The sequence below is a fragment of the Ambystoma mexicanum genome, chromosome 2p (assembly GCF_040938575.1).
Source record: "Ambystoma mexicanum isolate Mex_15411 chromosome 2p, UKY_AmexF1_1, whole genome shotgun sequence".
NCBI lineage: Eukaryota > Metazoa > Chordata > Amphibia > Caudata > Ambystomatidae > Ambystoma > Ambystoma mexicanum.
The window spans coordinates 933,491,765-933,509,460 of record NC_090923.1 but is presented as its reverse complement, the minus strand read 5'-3'; the positions used below and the strand labels follow the sequence as shown (position 1 = coordinate 933,509,460).

The 17,696-nt window shown below is 47.4% G+C and overlaps 1 protein-coding gene across 2 annotated transcripts in view; it reads left to right on the top strand.

The window, feature by feature from the left end:
- Positions 1-17,696, top strand: part of ERCC2 (ERCC excision repair 2, TFIIH core complex helicase subunit) — a 1,037,455-nt gene that overhangs the window by 444,555 nt on the left and 575,204 nt on the right. For both annotated transcript variants that reach the window (XM_069644679.1, XM_069644680.1), the window contains exon 12: positions 5,490-5,608. In XM_069644679.1, the coding sequence (XP_069500780.1) occupies positions 5,490-5,608 (119 nt within the window). The remainder of the gene's footprint in view (positions 1-5,489; positions 5,609-17,696) is intronic.

Below are 17,696 nucleotides of genomic sequence, written 5' to 3'. Positions count from 1 at the left end.
AACAATTGAAGGAAAGGAGGTTGTGAAGAATGTGTTGGGGAGAGAGAAACATTATCAGGATGTGGACAGAACTGTTAAGGAGAAGTCTCATTTATGGCTAATTTCCCTTACCTTGTGAGTCCCACAGCAGCTTTGCTGGATTTCTGGGGTTATTTTTTCACCTGGTAAGTGTGTGAGCCTTTTCCCCCACTCTTACAGTGTATTTTTTGTGCGTGTTGTACTTTTTGTGCTCATGGGCTATGGAGTGTCACCAAATCCCTAGGCATCATCTTTTTACTTGTGTGTCACACAGCACCTTTTGTGCAGTGACACATGATGTCTTTTAGACTTCCCTTGTGAACTCCATTTCGGGGGATGACTACTGTCCCCCAGAAACATGTAAAGTCACCATTGGCTTTACTAATCCTTTTAAAATACAGATCCAGTACAAGCCATCTTACAATGGAGTACTGAAGGGGAATATCTTGCCCCTGTCATTCTGTACCTCAAAGGGCACTTTGTGTCCCCCTTCCTGACTCGACATGGCTGGTGGCAGTGGTAACTATCATTTTTACACGCATTCCCGTGTTAGTGTTCTTGCTGTGGTGACAGACGTGAACATAAAACCTGCTACCCCATATCATTTTTATCTTGGGTCCTAGCGTGGTTTTTCGCCATTTCGTGTTGGATAGGTCTTTCTAGACCTATTTGCTTTTTGCACCAAACAAGGTTTGGTTTCCTTGTTCTCTGTCCTTTGGCGGGATTCTGCGAAGAAGCCCTCCTTTGGAGTCTGGGTGGGCTGAATGGGAGGGAGGGATTTAGCAACCCCCTGCACAGGGTCTCCATGGAGACCCAAGTCACACTTTGTGTCGATTGGCTGAGGTGGTTGTCCGGCAACCCCCCTGCTGTGTGATTGACAGCCAGGCTGTGTGAATGGGGGGTTTTGGCATAAAAGGCAGGACTCTTGGGCTGAAAGTCAGAGTCGCCACTGGAACTACAAGAACCGAAGAGAAGTGGAGAAGAAGACGGCTACTACAACTTCTGGATCCCGGTGAAGCCCTGCTGCAGTCCTGAGCTATCTACCCTTCAACGACAGAGAAGATCCAATCCGGAGTCGTCTTCTCTTGAGCCTGGTGGGATCAACCAGCTCACCTTCTACAGCCAGAGAATCCTCTTCTGGGTCGAAATCACTGCACAAGCTGTAGTGGTCTGGATAGCCATCTGAAGAGCCCTCTCCTGTTTTTAAGGAGCACACCTTTTATTCATTGTTGCTTTGCTGCTGCTGGCTTCATCCCTGGGTAGTGCAGATTGCTCCAGACGCCCTCCTTCTTGTCCCCACGACTGAAGCTTCAGGGGCCGTGAGTGTGCAGGAACAACTGCTGTAGCACTAGCTTTCTTCATCCGAATAAGGTACTGTGTCCATTTGGTCGTTCTCTCCGACCTTGAGGAATCGGGGTGAACCCTTTTCCTTTCCGAAGGCTTGTCCTTTCTTTCTTCCGTCTTATAACTTTTGCTTCCCTATGACAATATCGAGTACTCCTGGCAACGTTAATCTTGAACTATTCTAACCGTGTGATCCTCAACAACAGAACCTCTGCTCCATTTGACACTGGCGCAGGCCAATTGACTTTTATCTGCCTCTTAGAACACATCCTCTGATTCTATTGCCTTGACAAAAGTATTGCCTATGATTTTTATCCACTATTCCCTTGTTTTAATTCTGTGTGCTAAGTGTGTTTGACTTCGGTTACATTTCTTCCCGCGGGTACGCTTTTCTTTCGTAAAACCGAACTGTCATTACTGTCAAAAAGTGATCGCTTATTAACCCATGGTAACGTCTTTGTTTCAAAACACCGGTCTGTCAAATCCAAATGTACTTTCCTTGAATTGACCTGAGAAAAAGGAATTGGTTGTGTGTAGTATATTTAGAGTGTGGTTTTATTTAATAGAAGTGAAGTGTTTTGTGAACAGATGGTTTAAAAATAAATGTACTTATATTTTTTAACCAGAAACCTTGAGTCAGTGTTTGCTTGAGTCACAGTAATTGTAGTCCTTTGTGTAATCCCTATTGCTGCTCATTTGCTCTTGAGATACGTCTGGCTGCTCAGCCATCGCTACCACTTTACTGTGTAGTACAGGCTTGTACCAAAGGTGAAATTGTACTATCACTTGTAGTCTTAATTGTGTGTAGTGTTCCCTAAGGGTACTGCATATGATTCTGCCTAACGAGAACAACTGAAGAGAAGGAAGTAAAGAGTGGTGTATTGTAAGCACAGGGGGGTGAGAGGGGCTACCTGAAGGAGGAGGAAGGATCTATCAAGTCTGAAGAGGGGGGTGGTGTTTGGAAAGATTTCTCTTTTAGGTAACCTTCCCTCCATATTCTATGGACCTCCAAACTTTTTGCTTTTGAACAAATCGTGACTTTTTACAGAGAAGGGACGCCTTCAGCATCACTTCCCTCGTTTTTTGCTCATTTTGTTATGGTGAAACTGATCAGTTATTCAGATTATCAGTACTGGGAAACTATGCTTCCGTTTAGTTATTTTACCTTTCACCTGTTTGGTAACTTTTTGACACGGGCACAGCATTTTACAGTGCAGTGGGGATACTTTTGTATTGCCCTAGCCTTTACACTTGGAATATTTGGTTACTTTTATATTTGCCTAAAGACAAATTGATGTCAGCAGATACATATTTACAATTCTTGTATTACTTTTAGTGTGCACATTCGCGTTTACCGCGTATGGATACTAAATGTAGCTAGTGACCTAAAATGGCTGTGCCACGAGATGTTCATTTGTTCTTTGGCCTTCTTCCTGCCTTCTCACATCCGGAAACCTCTTATATGGTCATACATTCGCCTGGGAAAGCTACTGCTTTCGTGGGCTACTCCTGGCGTGGGTGTGTGGACCCAAGATGTGAGTGGGAGTTTCTGTTCCCACACCGCAGCATGGGCACTGGAAAGTCTAGGTGTTGGTTATGTGTGAAACCCACATGGTCCTTCATTGGACCACTGCTGGCTATTTGAACTGGTCAGATCCTCACCATAAGACTCCTGCAGCCATTTGTTCAGATCAGTGTTGGATCCAAGTATCCTGTGTAGAAGAGCTGCTAACTGAAGATCCGTGGATGACTCCCAAAGAGGCCTGTCATCCCCTTCCTGCATTTGTCCCTGGGAAGCCCTGTTGGACTACCTGATCTGCGAAGACTCTGAGCAGTGCATCAACCCTTGGACTTGTGGGACTAACCAGTTTTGACGCATTCACGAGGATACAGCCGTGCTGAGACTTCAGAAGTGTGCCTGGACCACCCAGTGGACTGATCAGCTCGCCAGTGGGCCACCTTGTTAGAATCATCACCGTTCCACGTCCCCCCCCCCCGGATCTCCAGTTGTCGGCAGCTCATGCCACAAGTGGCCTTCCTGAGGAGCTTTAACTTCCCAGCTTCAAGTGAGCCTGCTCTGGAAGGTTTTCTTTGACCGTGACTGGAGAGACGCCTGCCATCGTCGCTGTGCAGTGGCCATCAGTGGAAGTCACTTCCCTGTGTCCTGTGAGGTGTCCAGAAAGAGTGCTGCATTAGTGATTCCGGCTTGCCGCCTTCTCCACGGGTTGCATCATGCACCTGCAGCCAACTGGATAAATCTTCGGACCCGTAACCCGTAGACATCCTGCACTGAAACAAATGGCTGGGGTAGTAAGTAATTGCAACGCATTTACCTTCCCTGTTCTCCTTAGAAAAAAACCTTTGTTATTCGATTCCATCACTTTTTGATCCTTGGATCTAAAAGCTTTTATCTAAAAGATAGGAATAATTTTACTGATCTGTAACGCTGAATATCTTCTGAAACGTTTCACCATCACAAGGACTCTTCCTACATCAGTCCCCTCTCCTAAGGAGAAACTTTGTGACTTTTGGGCACAGGCCCCATACATCATAGGGACTGGACTTATAAAGTTAGGGTATATTTCTTGCGCATTGGTTTCAAACTACTGCATCACTACTTACCTAACCCAAATGTGACTGTATACATGTTTGATAACTGAGTATTGTGTGATATTACTTTGTGCTTATTTAATTTAAAATAAAATATGTAAAAGTCCTTTTATGTGACTAACTGCACACACACACACACAAAATAATTTCTTAGTGTATGTTTTGTGCCTATAATAAATATAGTATTTTTTGACTTACCTGTCTAAATTGAATTATTGCCTGCTTCACTGTGTGGACTCGTTGTGGACTCCTAACCCCACTTGCACTCTCCTGAGAATAGCCTTGACCACTCTCCATGCTTACCTTGATTGGGTTTGGGTAATCTCTCAGAGTTCCCCTGTTCACTATAACTAGGACAGCCTCCTAAAATCTGTCAACCAGGCCAGATTCTGAAAACCATCGTACCAGATTGTGGTAAGAAGCCTACAGAGGATGAGAGGTGGAGAATGAGCTGGAGTACCTAAGAGAGTTTAGGAGAAGCAGAGGAGAGAAAATTTATGAGGTGAGGGGGAGAGCAATGTGAAACTTAGAGGAGCAAAATAAGGAAGTGACCCAACAGAAGGGGAAGGCAGAGGCAGTAGAGAGCAAGGAGATTGTGGAGCCCAATTTAAAGGCAAGTAGCAACCAGGGTGGTTCACCGCCAGTTGGAGGAGACAAAAATAGAGAAGCACTGAGAGAATCCAGACCTCCCAGGGAGCCTGCTTATTTGTACTGATTTTGAGTCCTCTCCTTCTCCTACATTATCAGAGTTCATCCTAATCCCTTTGTTGTTGTGTTGAGCAATAAAAGCTGTTGATCTGTGACGGTCCTTGGCTGTGAATCCGCTGTGGATCCCTAAGCTCTGATAGATGTACTGTTTATAATTCTTCACTATCGGATGTTTAGTTAGGCACACAAGTCACAATATAATGCAAAACTTCTCACACTATTTGGAAGTGATTCAAAGTTGTCCAAAGGGCTAGTCTATCATTTGTAACAGTGAGTAAAAGTGCACTCCTTTAAAGGCTACTTTTCTCTTTCTGATGGATTAACTAAGCAAAGTCTATTAGTCTCATCTCACCCAATGGTTGCTTTCTCTTATCAAATGTCCCTGCTTAATTTCGCTCCTCATTCCTCTCACTACCTTTTTTCTTCCCCACCTTCCTCTCGACTCATCTCTTTCCTTTCTTGCTTCTATGTCTCCCATCTCATTCCCTCCCCCCTGTATGGTACCTTAAGAGAATTGCTATACCCTGGGCAACAGTCCATTTATTTAATCCAAATGACTTTTGATGAGTGGGTAGCGTTTTTTTAATTGTGAAGGTATATGGGTTGTGACATATTTCAAAGCCATAAAATCCTTGCAGTTGTTACCATGTTCCTTTGTAATGAAACCTATTTTGAATAATTTTTGGGATATCTTTGGACAAAACAGACTAGTATTGTCCATGTCGTGTGGGCTAGTACAGGGAAAAGCAAATGTTTAACTCTGCCCTGCTACAAGCTGTTGACGTTATTTTTTTCTCATCCTTGTGTAGATTCTGTTCAGAGCGTCTGCGCTCTCTGCTGCGCACATTGGAGATAGCAGATATAGCAGATTTCTCTCCCATCACACTCATTGCCAACTTTGCCACACTAGTCAGCACCTATGCCAAAGGTAAGGACAAGCTAACAACGTAGAACAGTGTTTAGAAATATGCAGGTATTGGAGAAACAAAGCCAGAGATCCGAAAGTTTGGGTCACAGAAGCCACATGTAATGATGTTTTGGAAACCTGATAAAAGTGAGAAGGGGTGTCTCAGAGGAGGTTCCTAGCACCTATGCTAATGGTAAACTTGCCCTTCGCACTGATAACCTGAAAAACAGATGTGCTAAACCATACTCCAAGAAAGTGGTGCTTGTATCAACACAAGTGCGGACGGGCATGACCACTCATACCACCCAAAGCTAAGGGCATCGTAGTTGTCTTTGATGGGGACATTGAAACCCTGTGCACCTGTCAGAGAGGTAAGATGTATTTGGGGTGACAGACGCAGCAACATACTGCTTGCCTATGTCACGGATGACATAACTAATTCCACAAACTCCGGGAAATCAGTTCAAGGGTTTTTATGTAGAAGACTGTTTCCGGAAGTGGTGTCTGTGATGCTGTAAATGCCTTTTGGAAAGGCAGGGCCTCCTAGTTCTTTTCATATCACTTCTCTGTGTGAGTTTTCTGCCTCTGAGGTCCAGCCTGGACCTCTGGCAGTGCAACTCTTCATTTTTCCTTTCGGTGAACAACACCCATGGGATACGCTTATGGCCCCCATGGGTGGGGGTACACCCTTGTACCCCTTATGTGTTTTTCTGGGCACCTGTTTGTTGCCCACAGAGTAGGGTATGGGCTGGTGGCAGCTACATGCTGTCTTGGCAGTGACTCTGAGTGTTCACCATTTTCGGGACACCCAGGCCCTGCCATAGGAATCAATGGATTCCTGAACAAAGGCAGGATGGTCACTGTAGCCTCTTGGTTTCTATTGCCTATACACCTTGTTTCCCAACGTCCCGGAGAGCCCTGACTCTGTATCTTCTCTCTGACTGGCTGTTGGGTGGAAGTACCATATATGGCTCTGGGGCTGCTTCCTGTCAGACTACCTGGAGCCTTCCCAGGGACTGTGTATTGTGGGTACACTCTTGGAGTGGGACCTGTATGAATGGAGTCTGAGGCAAACTCCCATTCTGCGGAGGGGAGGGGGTGTTAGGCGCTTATACAGAAAATACATTCTGTTTCAAATCACCCACAGGGGAACATGGAATTGAAGTACATAAAAAATACAGAGAAAACACAAAACAAAAATACAGTGGGGGAAAGGAATGTACAAACCTACTCTGCCTTGCGAGTATTCAGAACGTGCAAGTGCAGCAAGGAAGAGGGGGAAGTAAGGGTCGGTGCTGGTATGTCTGTGCTCGTGGGTGAGCCACAGATGAAGTGCAAGGTAAGTGCTACACGGCCTGGTGCTACAATTGGTGGAAAGTGCGAGTCTCCAGGGCGGAAGGTGTGCTGAGGCAAGTGCTGAAGCTGGGGAGATTGGTTGAGGGTGGTCAAGGGCCCAGAGGATGTAGAAGGGTCCAAGACACCAATCACAGTACCTGAGAATTTGGTAGAGTAGAGAAGGAAGGGAAGGAGGCAGAAAAGAGGAAAGTATTGAGGTACTTTCAGAATTTGGGACGGTCCCGCTCAAGACGCAGAGGGAGTTGGAGGCTGTTCAATAGTAGGGATCCAGCTGAGGAAAGTCAACAACCTCCTGCTCTCTGTTTAGCAAAACACTTTACACACAGGGAGTTGGTGCCAGAGGCACCTAGAGGTCTAGAAGGAGAGTATTTTGTAAGAGAGAGTTGCAGATAGTGTGGTCCATGGCCCCAGATAGCCTTGTGGATGATGCAGAGGGATTTGGATTTAATCTGTGCAACAACCGGGAGCCATTGAAGACTTTTTAGGGCAGGAGATATGCGGTCCCTGGGCTTAAGGCCAAGGATAGGTTTTGCTGCTCTATTCTGGATTAGCTGAAGGGGTCCCAGAGTGGAAGAAGGTAGATTGAGCAGGAGGCTATTGCAATAGTTAAGCCAGTAGAGAACCAAGGCTCAGGAGACATTGGGCTTCTGGGGGAAAGTGAGAAAAGGGAGAATTCCTTTGTGAAATAAGAGTTGAAAGTGGGACTTCTTAGCAATGTTCCGAGTGTGAGGGAGGAAGGAGAGAGAGTCGTCGAAGATGACTTCAAGGTTTCTGACTTTGGAAGATGGAGCAGGGGCGAGTCCATGGAGGAAGGCCAGGGATAAGGGAAGGAGGAGGGAGCAGGGGTCCCAATGGGAAGGATCTCAGTTTTGCTGGCATTGAGGCAGAGATCTTTGGCAGTGCACCAGGCCTGGATGGCAGATAGACAGTCAGGGATGAAGGAAGGTTTGAGAGTGTCAGCGTCAGTTGCACGTCATCTGCATAACACTGGAAGCAAGGGGAGAAGGAGGAGATGCCAGCTGAGCAAGGTAGATGTTAAAGAGCCAAGGTGAGAGGATAAAACCCTGGGGGACACCACAGGTGGAGTAGGAAGTAGGAGAGGAGAAGGTGCCCAGGATTAATTGGGAAGAGCAGTCCGTTAGGAAAGAGGTCAGCCACTCCAGTGCCTGTTCAGAGATAACACAGGTATCGTGGAGGCTTTGTATGAGGGTGGAGTGATTGACTGTGTCAAAGGCAGAGGAGAGATCAAGTAGGATGAGGACAGCTGGGGATTTGGAGTCCAGGGACGTGAGCAGTTCTTCACGGGTGTTCAGAAGAGCAGTTTCTGTGCCTCCGTATGCTCACAATCCAGATTGATGGTCGTGGAGACTACCCACAAGTTGTGTGTGCGAGTTGAGTTGGGGCAAGGTTAGCTTCTCCAGCAGTTTCCCCAGGAAAGGGGTAATTGAGATAGGATGCTAGTTGGCTGAACAGTTAGGATCTGTTGAAGGTTTTTTAGGAGGGACGCACAAGGGAGTGCTTGAGGGAAAAGGGGAAAGATCCAGTGGTGAAAGAGTGGTTGCAGAAATCAGAGAGTGCAGGGGCAAGAGAGCCTATGTTGTCCTTGATATTTCTGGATGAGCAGTCCCAAACCTGTTTGGAAGAAACCTTCATGGATCGGACAACCCTGGTAACTTCTTCAGGTGAGACAGGTGCAAAGGAGGAGAAGGTTGTAGTCGGGGTGGGGGTGAGTGTCCAAGGGAGGCAAAGGGGTGTTAGAAGGGTTTGGCTGGTGAGTAAGAAGGATGTTCAGGATGTCCTGGGTTTTGGTGGCCAAGCGTGTGGCCAGTGCGTTGCACATGGCCTGGGAAGGAAGAGCGGAGGAGGAGGAGACTGCGGAAGGGTTGGCTAGCTCCCTGCAGATTTTGAAAAGTTCACCCATGTTATTGGATGCACCAGATACCTGTGCCTGAATGTGGGCCCTGTTCTTGGCACAGATGGGAAGTCTGTATTGCCTTTGGAGTAGATAGCAGGCCAGTTTGTCAGAGGGTGAACCTGAGGTTTGTTACTTCCGTTCTGCCGCTCTGCACTTTCGTTTCAGGGCTGCAAGATCGGACTTACTCTTAGAGGCGGGTTTCAGGCGGATCCTCGTGACAGAGGCACGGATGACAAGAGTATTGGTAATGGCCAAGTGGAAGTTACTGAGAGCAGAGTCCGTTGTCTGCTGTCGGGGGGGGGGGTGGTGGAATGAAGGTAGAAGCAAAGGCAGCAGCTGACATTCGGAAGGAGGGCCTAAGGGACCCAGGTGGGAGGAGAGCAGAGAAGGGTCGGACCAAGAGAGTGCAATGACCAGATGGGGTACGGGGGAGAGCGAGATCAGAGTGGTTGATGGTGTCCAGACTGTGACCAGCTGAGTGGGTTGGACCAGAGGGAAGAATGGAGAGGGATAGAGAAGAGAGTGGTTGCTGGGACAGGGTAGTCCAATTGGATGTTGAGGTCACCCAAGAAGAGGAGGTTGGAGGTGGTTGAAAGTAAGGAGGAGGAGAAATCGGCCCATTCAGAGAGGAACAGGGTGGTAGCACCTAGAGGCCGGTAAATGGTAGCGTTGGTCAGAGTGGAGAGATGATCAACTTGCATACCAGGCTCTCAAAGGAAGAGTAGAGCTGGGTGGGTAAGATGGAAGAAGGAACCCGCTCGGGGTAGATTAAGGCAACCCCACCGCCAGCACAGTAAGGACGAGGCTTGGAAATGATCTTGGAGCCGTCAGGGGGGGGGGGGGAGTCAAAAGAGGTGACTGAGCTGGCATTAGACCAGGTCTCAGTGAGGGCGAGCATGTCGAGGTCAGTGTCTTCAAGAAGGAGGCAGATGTCAGCAGATTGTTTGTTGTATGAGTGGGCGTTAAGAGTCGCCAGGGGAAGGTGGTCTCTGTCTTTGAAGGTTTTCTGAGCGGGAGTGCAGGGGCGTGGTACCCCAGTCAGAGGAGGGTGGTAGGGGGGCAGTGAGAGTGGTAGGGAGAGAGGCAGGTGAAGGAAGGAAATTAATGAAAGAAGGCCGGATCCGGTCAAAGAGAAGACTGTTTGGGTTGAGGACTCTGAACCAGGTTAGTGCCTGTGTGGTAGATATTAACGATGCAGCGTGAAGATGAGAAGCCGTCCAAGAGGACTTCACACTTGGAGCCACCGTTAATGGGAGAGTAATTGAAAGGGGAGTGAGTAGAGATGAGATGAGGAGTCCATATATCTGGAGAGGGGACAGAGAAAATGATATGTTATGTTATTGTTATGTTATTTTGCATTTATATAGCGCCTTATATACCATTGGTATGGTCTGAAGGCGCTGGTAGGTTGAACGCCCTTGGGAACCGAAGTTCAGGTCAATAGAGAGAGTAGAGAGAGTCAAGATGCATGTGAGCACCGGATATGAGTGCAGCTGGTGCAGTATTCATGTAATAGCTGCTTTTTAGCAGTAGGTGTGGTGGTTGAGAGATCAGTAGTATGTGATCGTTCTGGCAGGGTTTATCCAGACCGAATATGGCTGCGTTAGGCCTGAGGAGAATGCCTGGCTGGGGGTGTGTAACCAGCAGTGTTTACTTAGAATGATGTGGAGTGAGCGGCGGATGTTGGTATGAGAACAGTTATACCGAATGGTGTCATAGTATCTCTGTGTTCTAGTTGAGTGGTGGTGTAAAGAAGAGAGTAAGCGTGGTGGTGAGATATGATGGGTTATATGCTCTTTCAAACATTCCCTGCATTCCAAACCATACTATGTACGTCACGCACCATGCATTCATCTGTTTTGCTCACTCACCCGCTCTACGCACTCGTCCGTTTTATGTCCTCACACGCACTATGCATTCACCCCCTCTACGCACTCATCCCTTCCACGCACTCATCCCCTCCACGCACTCATCCCCTCCACACCGAAAGGCTTTTGGGCATACTTCTAAATGCACTTTTCACAGAGATGCTATTGGGTACACTTCTAAATGCCCTTTTCACAGAGAGGCTATTGGGAACACTTCTTACTGCACTTTCCACAAAGAGGCTATTGGGCACACTTCTAAATTCAACTTCTAAATGCACTTCTAAATTCAACTTTCACAGAGAGGCTATTGGGCACACTTCTAAATTCAACTTTTCACAGAGAGGCTATTGGGCACACTTCTAAATTCAACTTCTAAATGCACTTCTAAATTCAACTTTCACAGAGAGGCTATTGGGCACACTTCTAAATGCACTTTCCACAGAGAGGCTATTGGGCACACTTCTAAATTCAACTTCTAAATGCACTTCTCTGGAAGTTGCGCTGATGTAGATGTCTGTGATGGGAAGTCCAGGGATTGCCCTCAAGATGTCTTTTGTGAACTTTTTCAGTCCAGACATCATGAGAGAGGGTGAGATAGATGATAAAGTAGCAATTAGAGAAGATAGGAGAGATGGTGAGTGCCATCACAGTGGCAGAGGATGGGTGAAAGAGTGGAAGTCAAGGAAAAGTAAAGGTAGGGGGCTGCACTGCACAGTCCTGGCCAGTACTCAAAGGTGGTCTAGTAGATTAGGGGGCTCAAATGCAGAGCAATAGATTAGGGTTCAGGGTATGATTATAAAAGAATCACATATGTAGTGCACACATGGATGCAAGATGAATGCACAATCCACAGGGATTCGATTTTAAAAAGCAGTGAACATATGGATGCAGGATGCAAACTATCCACCTAGATTCGATTTTAAGGAGGATTGCGGTGAAAGCAGGAGTCAGAGCAATTAAATAAAAAGGACAGATAACAATGATTTAATAATTGAAAACTTAGAATGCAATTAGTAAGTAGAATGGCGAAAGGAGAAAGGAAGGACCGAAACAGAGGCTAAGGTGATATGAGAAAGTCAATGGAAAAGTTCAGCCATCAATCACTCGAAGAGCAGGGCTTGATGATTGGCAGTTTGTGGATCATGGTGGGCAGCATTATGTGTTGATGAGGCGTAGGGGGCCCCTCCCGATCCCTACAAGGCCCGTACAGACAGGGCCCTTCGGTCGTGGGCTGTCTTTCACCTGCCGGTCTGCTGTTGTAAAGTGCGAGCCATCAACCAATCCGGCGGCTTGGAGCTGCTACGAGGGAAACAATGGGCTGCAATCTTCCATGGCGGCCATATTTAGACATCGTGGATCCAATTTGGGAAATATGCATTCATTTTGGAATTGCGCCAAGAACACAGCACTTGCAATTAATCAAAGCGCTTTGAAAAAGATGAGAATGTGCTAATTTACACTGAAAAATAACATGCCCCACAAGTCTCGCTGCTTGAGTAGGGCAGCATGCTGCAAATGCACTGCGTGCAAGCCCCAGCTCACCGTAGCTTTGAGGTGGTGAGGGGGTTTCTAGGCAGCCTGTGGAAGTGAGGGCCCCTTCTTCCTGCGTCCTGAGATATGTGGAACCAGCACAGACAGGGCCCTTAGGTGAGGACTTTTGGTCATGGGCCAGCTTTCGCCTGCCGGTCTGCTGTTGGTTGTAAAGTGTGAGCCATCAGCCAATCAGGCGGCTTGGAGCAGCCTCTAGGGACACCAAGGGCTGCAATCTTCCAAGGCAGCCATCTTTGGGCATCTTTTGGTTGACTGAGCCTGGCTCAGTCTGAGTGAATGGGGAACAAATGTGTATATCTAGGGTCCCCGCACTCAGCAATTTGTTCAGAAGATGAACTCAATACTGAAGCTGATCCCTGTAGTGCAGCTGGAGGAGGAAGATCGCTGCTGCTACTCTTCACCGAAATCCAAAGGCTTCTGTGTCGCTCCAAGGACTGATCCATGGGAGGACCTGGAGCGACACAGGAGACCACTCTACCGAACTACGAGATACCATTGTAGAAACTCAACGGCGACAAATCAGAAATACTTGTCATCGGAAAAACTACTATGGTCTGGACCCCTGACTACTGACCTACCTGTCTTGGACCCTGTCCCCAACCAGCCAGTGTAGTGAAAAGCCTTGGCATTAAAATTCTGCCTTCAGGCTCCAGAGAGGCACATATATTCTCTGTATGCCGCAGCGGCTTCGCTAAACTTAGGGTACTTAGGAAGGTGCTCCCATTCCTGCCATACAATGCCTGGAGCAAAATTGTCACTGCCACCATTATGGGTGCCATTGACTATTGCAATGGCATCTATTTGGGGCAACCGCTAGCGTTACTCCAGAGACTTCAAATCCTACAAAATGTGGCAGCTAGGGTGGCCCTGAACTCCCCTAAACTTGCACACTCTTGAGACCTTCTGTGTCGCCTACACTGCCTCCCAGTTAAGTCTCAGGAAGAGTTTAAAATCTTGTGTATGGTCTATCGGACCATCCATTCCACAGGGGCTTTGTTTCTTCAATCAAGGCTGGCCCTTTATAAACCCACCCTTTATAAACCCAAGAGAAATCTTTGATCGACTGACCAGCTCTTGCTGATTGTCCCCCGCTTTCGGTGCTGCCGGTTGGGTGGCAGATCTTTTTCAGTGCTGGCTCCCACATTGTGGAATGCACTCCCGCTGCATGTTGGGAGTATTCAGACTCTATCCGCCTTTCGCAGGCAGTTGAAAACCTTTCAGTTTTAGCTTGCTCTCCCTGCCTCCCCCTGTAGCAGCCTGCTGCCTAGTGCTTTGATGCCTTCAGGTCTGTGCTGCGCTTTATAAATTTAACATGCAATCCAATACAATCGTGCAACCTGCTGCTCTTCATCAGATGTAACCGGTAACCAGTCCTATGTGCCTGCCTTCCGGAGAAGGGGTCTTTGTGAATCCAGAAGAGTAGTACCTGGACATCTTGAGTCGAAGTCCAGTGGTGTCCCAAGGGTTCAGAGGAGCGTTCGTGACCGCTGGAAACCAGATTGCAGTGTTGCACCAGAAGAGTGGGTACCCCAAGGCATTGTGCTGCTTGACACCCACAGCTGTTAAAGTTCCAAACTGTTCAAGAATACTTCGAGGGACATCTTTGCCATCATCACTGACCACTTTATCCCGCTGGAGAAGGCCCTGGGTCTCTGGGTGCAGAGGAAGGACCCCCAGTGGTTTTCCCACCACCAGAATCAAACGAGGACGTCCCAGCATTGGTGAGGGTCCGTGGTCCACTCTAGTGGTCGAGTTTAGGTAGCCAGAAGCCATCCAGAGGTCTGTGCTGCGTCTCCAGCACAGAAGAACCAAAAGTTGGAAAACCTTGAAATCCTGAAACCGACACCAAAAACAACCTCTGCACCTGTCGCCGCCAGAAGTCATCAAGGTCCCCAGGGGTCTTACTCTCAACTGGCAAGCCTTTTAGGAGTCCACAGCAAGTTTCATCTTTCCAGGACTCCTTCCCAGGACTCCTACAGTCGGAGAAATCGTCGACCAGCATGCGAGCACTGCGAAGAGCAAAACTGCTGCACTTCATAGAGATTTTGGTTAAATTTTTCTTCTTGGACTTGACATCCCAGCGGCTCTTTCTTCCTAGGGGGGGTCCATCCTCGAGGGGAATCGTCGAGTGAAACCAAGAAACTCTGCCACTTTGCCTGCTCAGGCACCAATGGGACTGTGACGAGGAAGAACGCCTTCCAGCCTCAGGAGTCGTCCAGGGGTCCCAGATTTGTCTTGGATCCTGTTATCCTGTGGCATCGCAGGTACTTTGTATTGGTAGAACATTTAAAAAGAAGTTGAGTATTATTGAAAATGTTTTGACTTGGCCGTAAAAGACAAGATACGTTACTCCCTAACGTTTCCATTACAGGTTGCCCAGGTGGGGGGGATTCTCACACAGAATTGTTTATCTATTCTAAAGAAAGCATTCTGCCACTGTTCACAACTAACCTGCCTTTCGTCCCCAATCTATGCCGTTACACATCACTTAAGAATTCACATGCGTATTTGAAACTGTCTTCAGTTGGTGCATTTATTTACTGAATTTAAGTATTGTGTGGTACCAGATAGAGGGTATATATTTTCCATTCTTTGAATAGAACTGCCTGAGTACAAAGTGTTATTATTTATATGTATATATTTTACTGAATCTTATTTTATGTAAATGAGCTGTGTTATCACCTAACATAGTTTGTGGGCATTCCTTTGTGGGGGTTTGGGGACTCAATGCACTTAAGAAGCAGCCTGCATCACCTCCTGAGAGCTTTACCCTTGGTTGCTCATTCAAACTTCCATATAGAGAACATTGTCTTGGGTGCTCTGTGCCTCTTTCCAACCATATGGAGGGCAGAAGTACAGATACCCCCCCCCTTCATTCTTTACACTGGTGGTACAGCGGTGGGATCACTGGTTTTAAGACTGTGTTTAAGCTTGCTACTACAAAACATCCACACGTTTGTTAGTTATAGGGTTTAGTTGTGTATATTGATAGCTGCACTACACACAACAAACAATGGAAACATTTGCATAGGGCAGAGTTATAGCTGCCCTTGTGGATTTCCAGGCAGATTGTTATACTCATGACGACAGTGGGCAGGGCTCTGATTGGGACTTTGCCCCTGATGAAGTCACAGTTGTAACCAATGGTATTGCCACCTCTCCTGTCACTTCTGTTCCAAAACCCACCATTGTTTCTCATGGGAACACCCTCTGAGTTATTGAGGATGAAAAGCTAGAGACTGAAGCTGAGTTGAAGAAAGAGGAGTTGGCTTAGCAAGTTATACTCAAAGAAAGAGATCTTGAACTCAAGGTCAGGGAACTTGAACTCAAAAACAGAGACATTGAATGTCAAAAGGCTCCAGTTAGAGAAAGCTAAGGTGGAAACTTCAGCCAAACTAGTTGAGTATCAGCTTTCCTGCTACCACGTTTATGAAAGATTTGGTTGGTGTGTATGTGGAGGATTCTGATATCCTCCAATGGATGGCAGCATTGGAGATTGCTTATGGTATCCATGATGTTGACCATAGAGATTGGGCTAAGTGTTTAAGAAGAGTACCTCAGACTGGTTATGACTGTGTTCTGAAACTGAATGTAGAAGAAAGAAACAGTACGAGTGTATGAAAGCTGCTTTAGTTGTCAAGGTTGGCAAGACACTTACCCAGTACCTTAAGACTTCTAGGGATTATACAAAGTGAGAGAATATGTCTTGGGTTGATTTGTTGAGTGCTCACATATGCATATGATGGTATGGGTTGATGGCTACAAAGTGAAGTCTTTTGTTGAATTGTCTCCCCTCCTATTTTAACATTTTGTTCACCAGAGCTGTCAGTACATTGCTGACCTGAATACCCTGGACCCCTTTAAGTTGGCCAAGTAAGCTGACAAGTGGGACTCCCACAGGGTGTCCCCTAAGAATCCCAGTGGGAGGACAAGGACAAAGAAAGAGGGACTTCTCAGAAGTCTGAGGAGTCCAAGAAGCAGTCACGTTCGAATAAATCGAAACATCATCCCGCTAAGGTCCAAAGATCTAGTGGGGAGAAGTACCATGAGGGTGGGAATAAGAGTAGTGGTGCTCCTGCTGCAAAGCAGCCTCCTGGTGGATCCAGTTCAGTACCTCACATTCTTGCCACCTATTGGCAGTGTGTGGGCTTTGGACCCCAAGAAGGGTGACCCCAAGTGTAATGGTAAGGCACTTTGTGTACAGGCTGTCGGCCTGATCTACTCTTACCCTATGCCTAATGTGGATTCCACTGTCCTCCCCTCCTCTCCAGGAATCACCTTTTGTGCCCCTGTAGAGATTTCCTTAGTGTCTCTTGGGGCCTGGGACCAGTACTCAGAAGTACCGGCTACTATCCCACAGAATACTCGCAGATCTTTATGAAGTGTTCTCATAAATGGCCAGCCTTCCACTGGTTTGAGAGACACTGGGGCTAGCACTGGGTGGACAAAACCCCGCTCAGGCCTGAGGACTTTGTGCTCCTCTTGGAACTACCAGGTTAGCTGGTGACCCCAAACCCCCCCCCCCCACCCAAACTTTCTCCTGTAGCCCTAGCCACCATTCAGATTGACGACAACACAGCAAAGCTTCCAGTCCTAGTTCAGGACAATGTGCCTGCCAACATTTTGTTGGGGAATGACTTAATAGAGATGGGGTTAATTTCTGATGGGTTACCCCCCAACTGCTGCTTCAGCCACTAGGTCACAGGTCACACAGGTCTGACTGACAGTTACCCAAGTCAAAGGGGCAACCCAAGTCCAAGAGGAAGAATAAGATGATCACTTCTGTGAAGGGGTTCCTTCTCTTCTAGCTGTTTCAGCAGCACCCACTGTGGTCCCAGCTCTTGACAGATGAAGCCCAGTGGTGACACAACTCCTGATTGAGAAGAGCCTGAGGACCCTCCTCAGGGAGAGGTACTTGCCCCAGAGGATCACCCAGATCTCCAGTGCTTGTTGGATGAAGGTGGCCCCTCTAGGGTGGATTTCTGTAAGTGTCAAAGAGAGTGCCACTCTCTAGAGGGTCTAAGGAAACAGGCCCAGGCACAAGGTGACGTGCTTAGGTCTTTTACGATTTACTGCGAATGTGAGCTCCTTTACAGCGAGCCCACTGAACCTGGTGCAGTCAATAGGTTGTTTGTACCCAAGGTATACATGCCCCCCCCTCTTGCAGTTGGCCCATGAGGTGCCTTTAGCTGGTCAGCCTTGTATTAAGAAGACCAAGCAGAGGCTCTCAGCCCACTTCTATTGGCCTAGGGTGGGAGTAGAAGGGAAGCCCAGTGAAAGACCTGTTCCAATTGTCAGTTGTCTGGCAAGACTGGAGGCAGTGTGTGAGACAGGCATGGTATCAAGATGTTAGGCAGAAACCTGTGCAGTTCCCTTGGGGAACACTGCAAAAGATTTAAGACTACAGGTATAGCAGTAA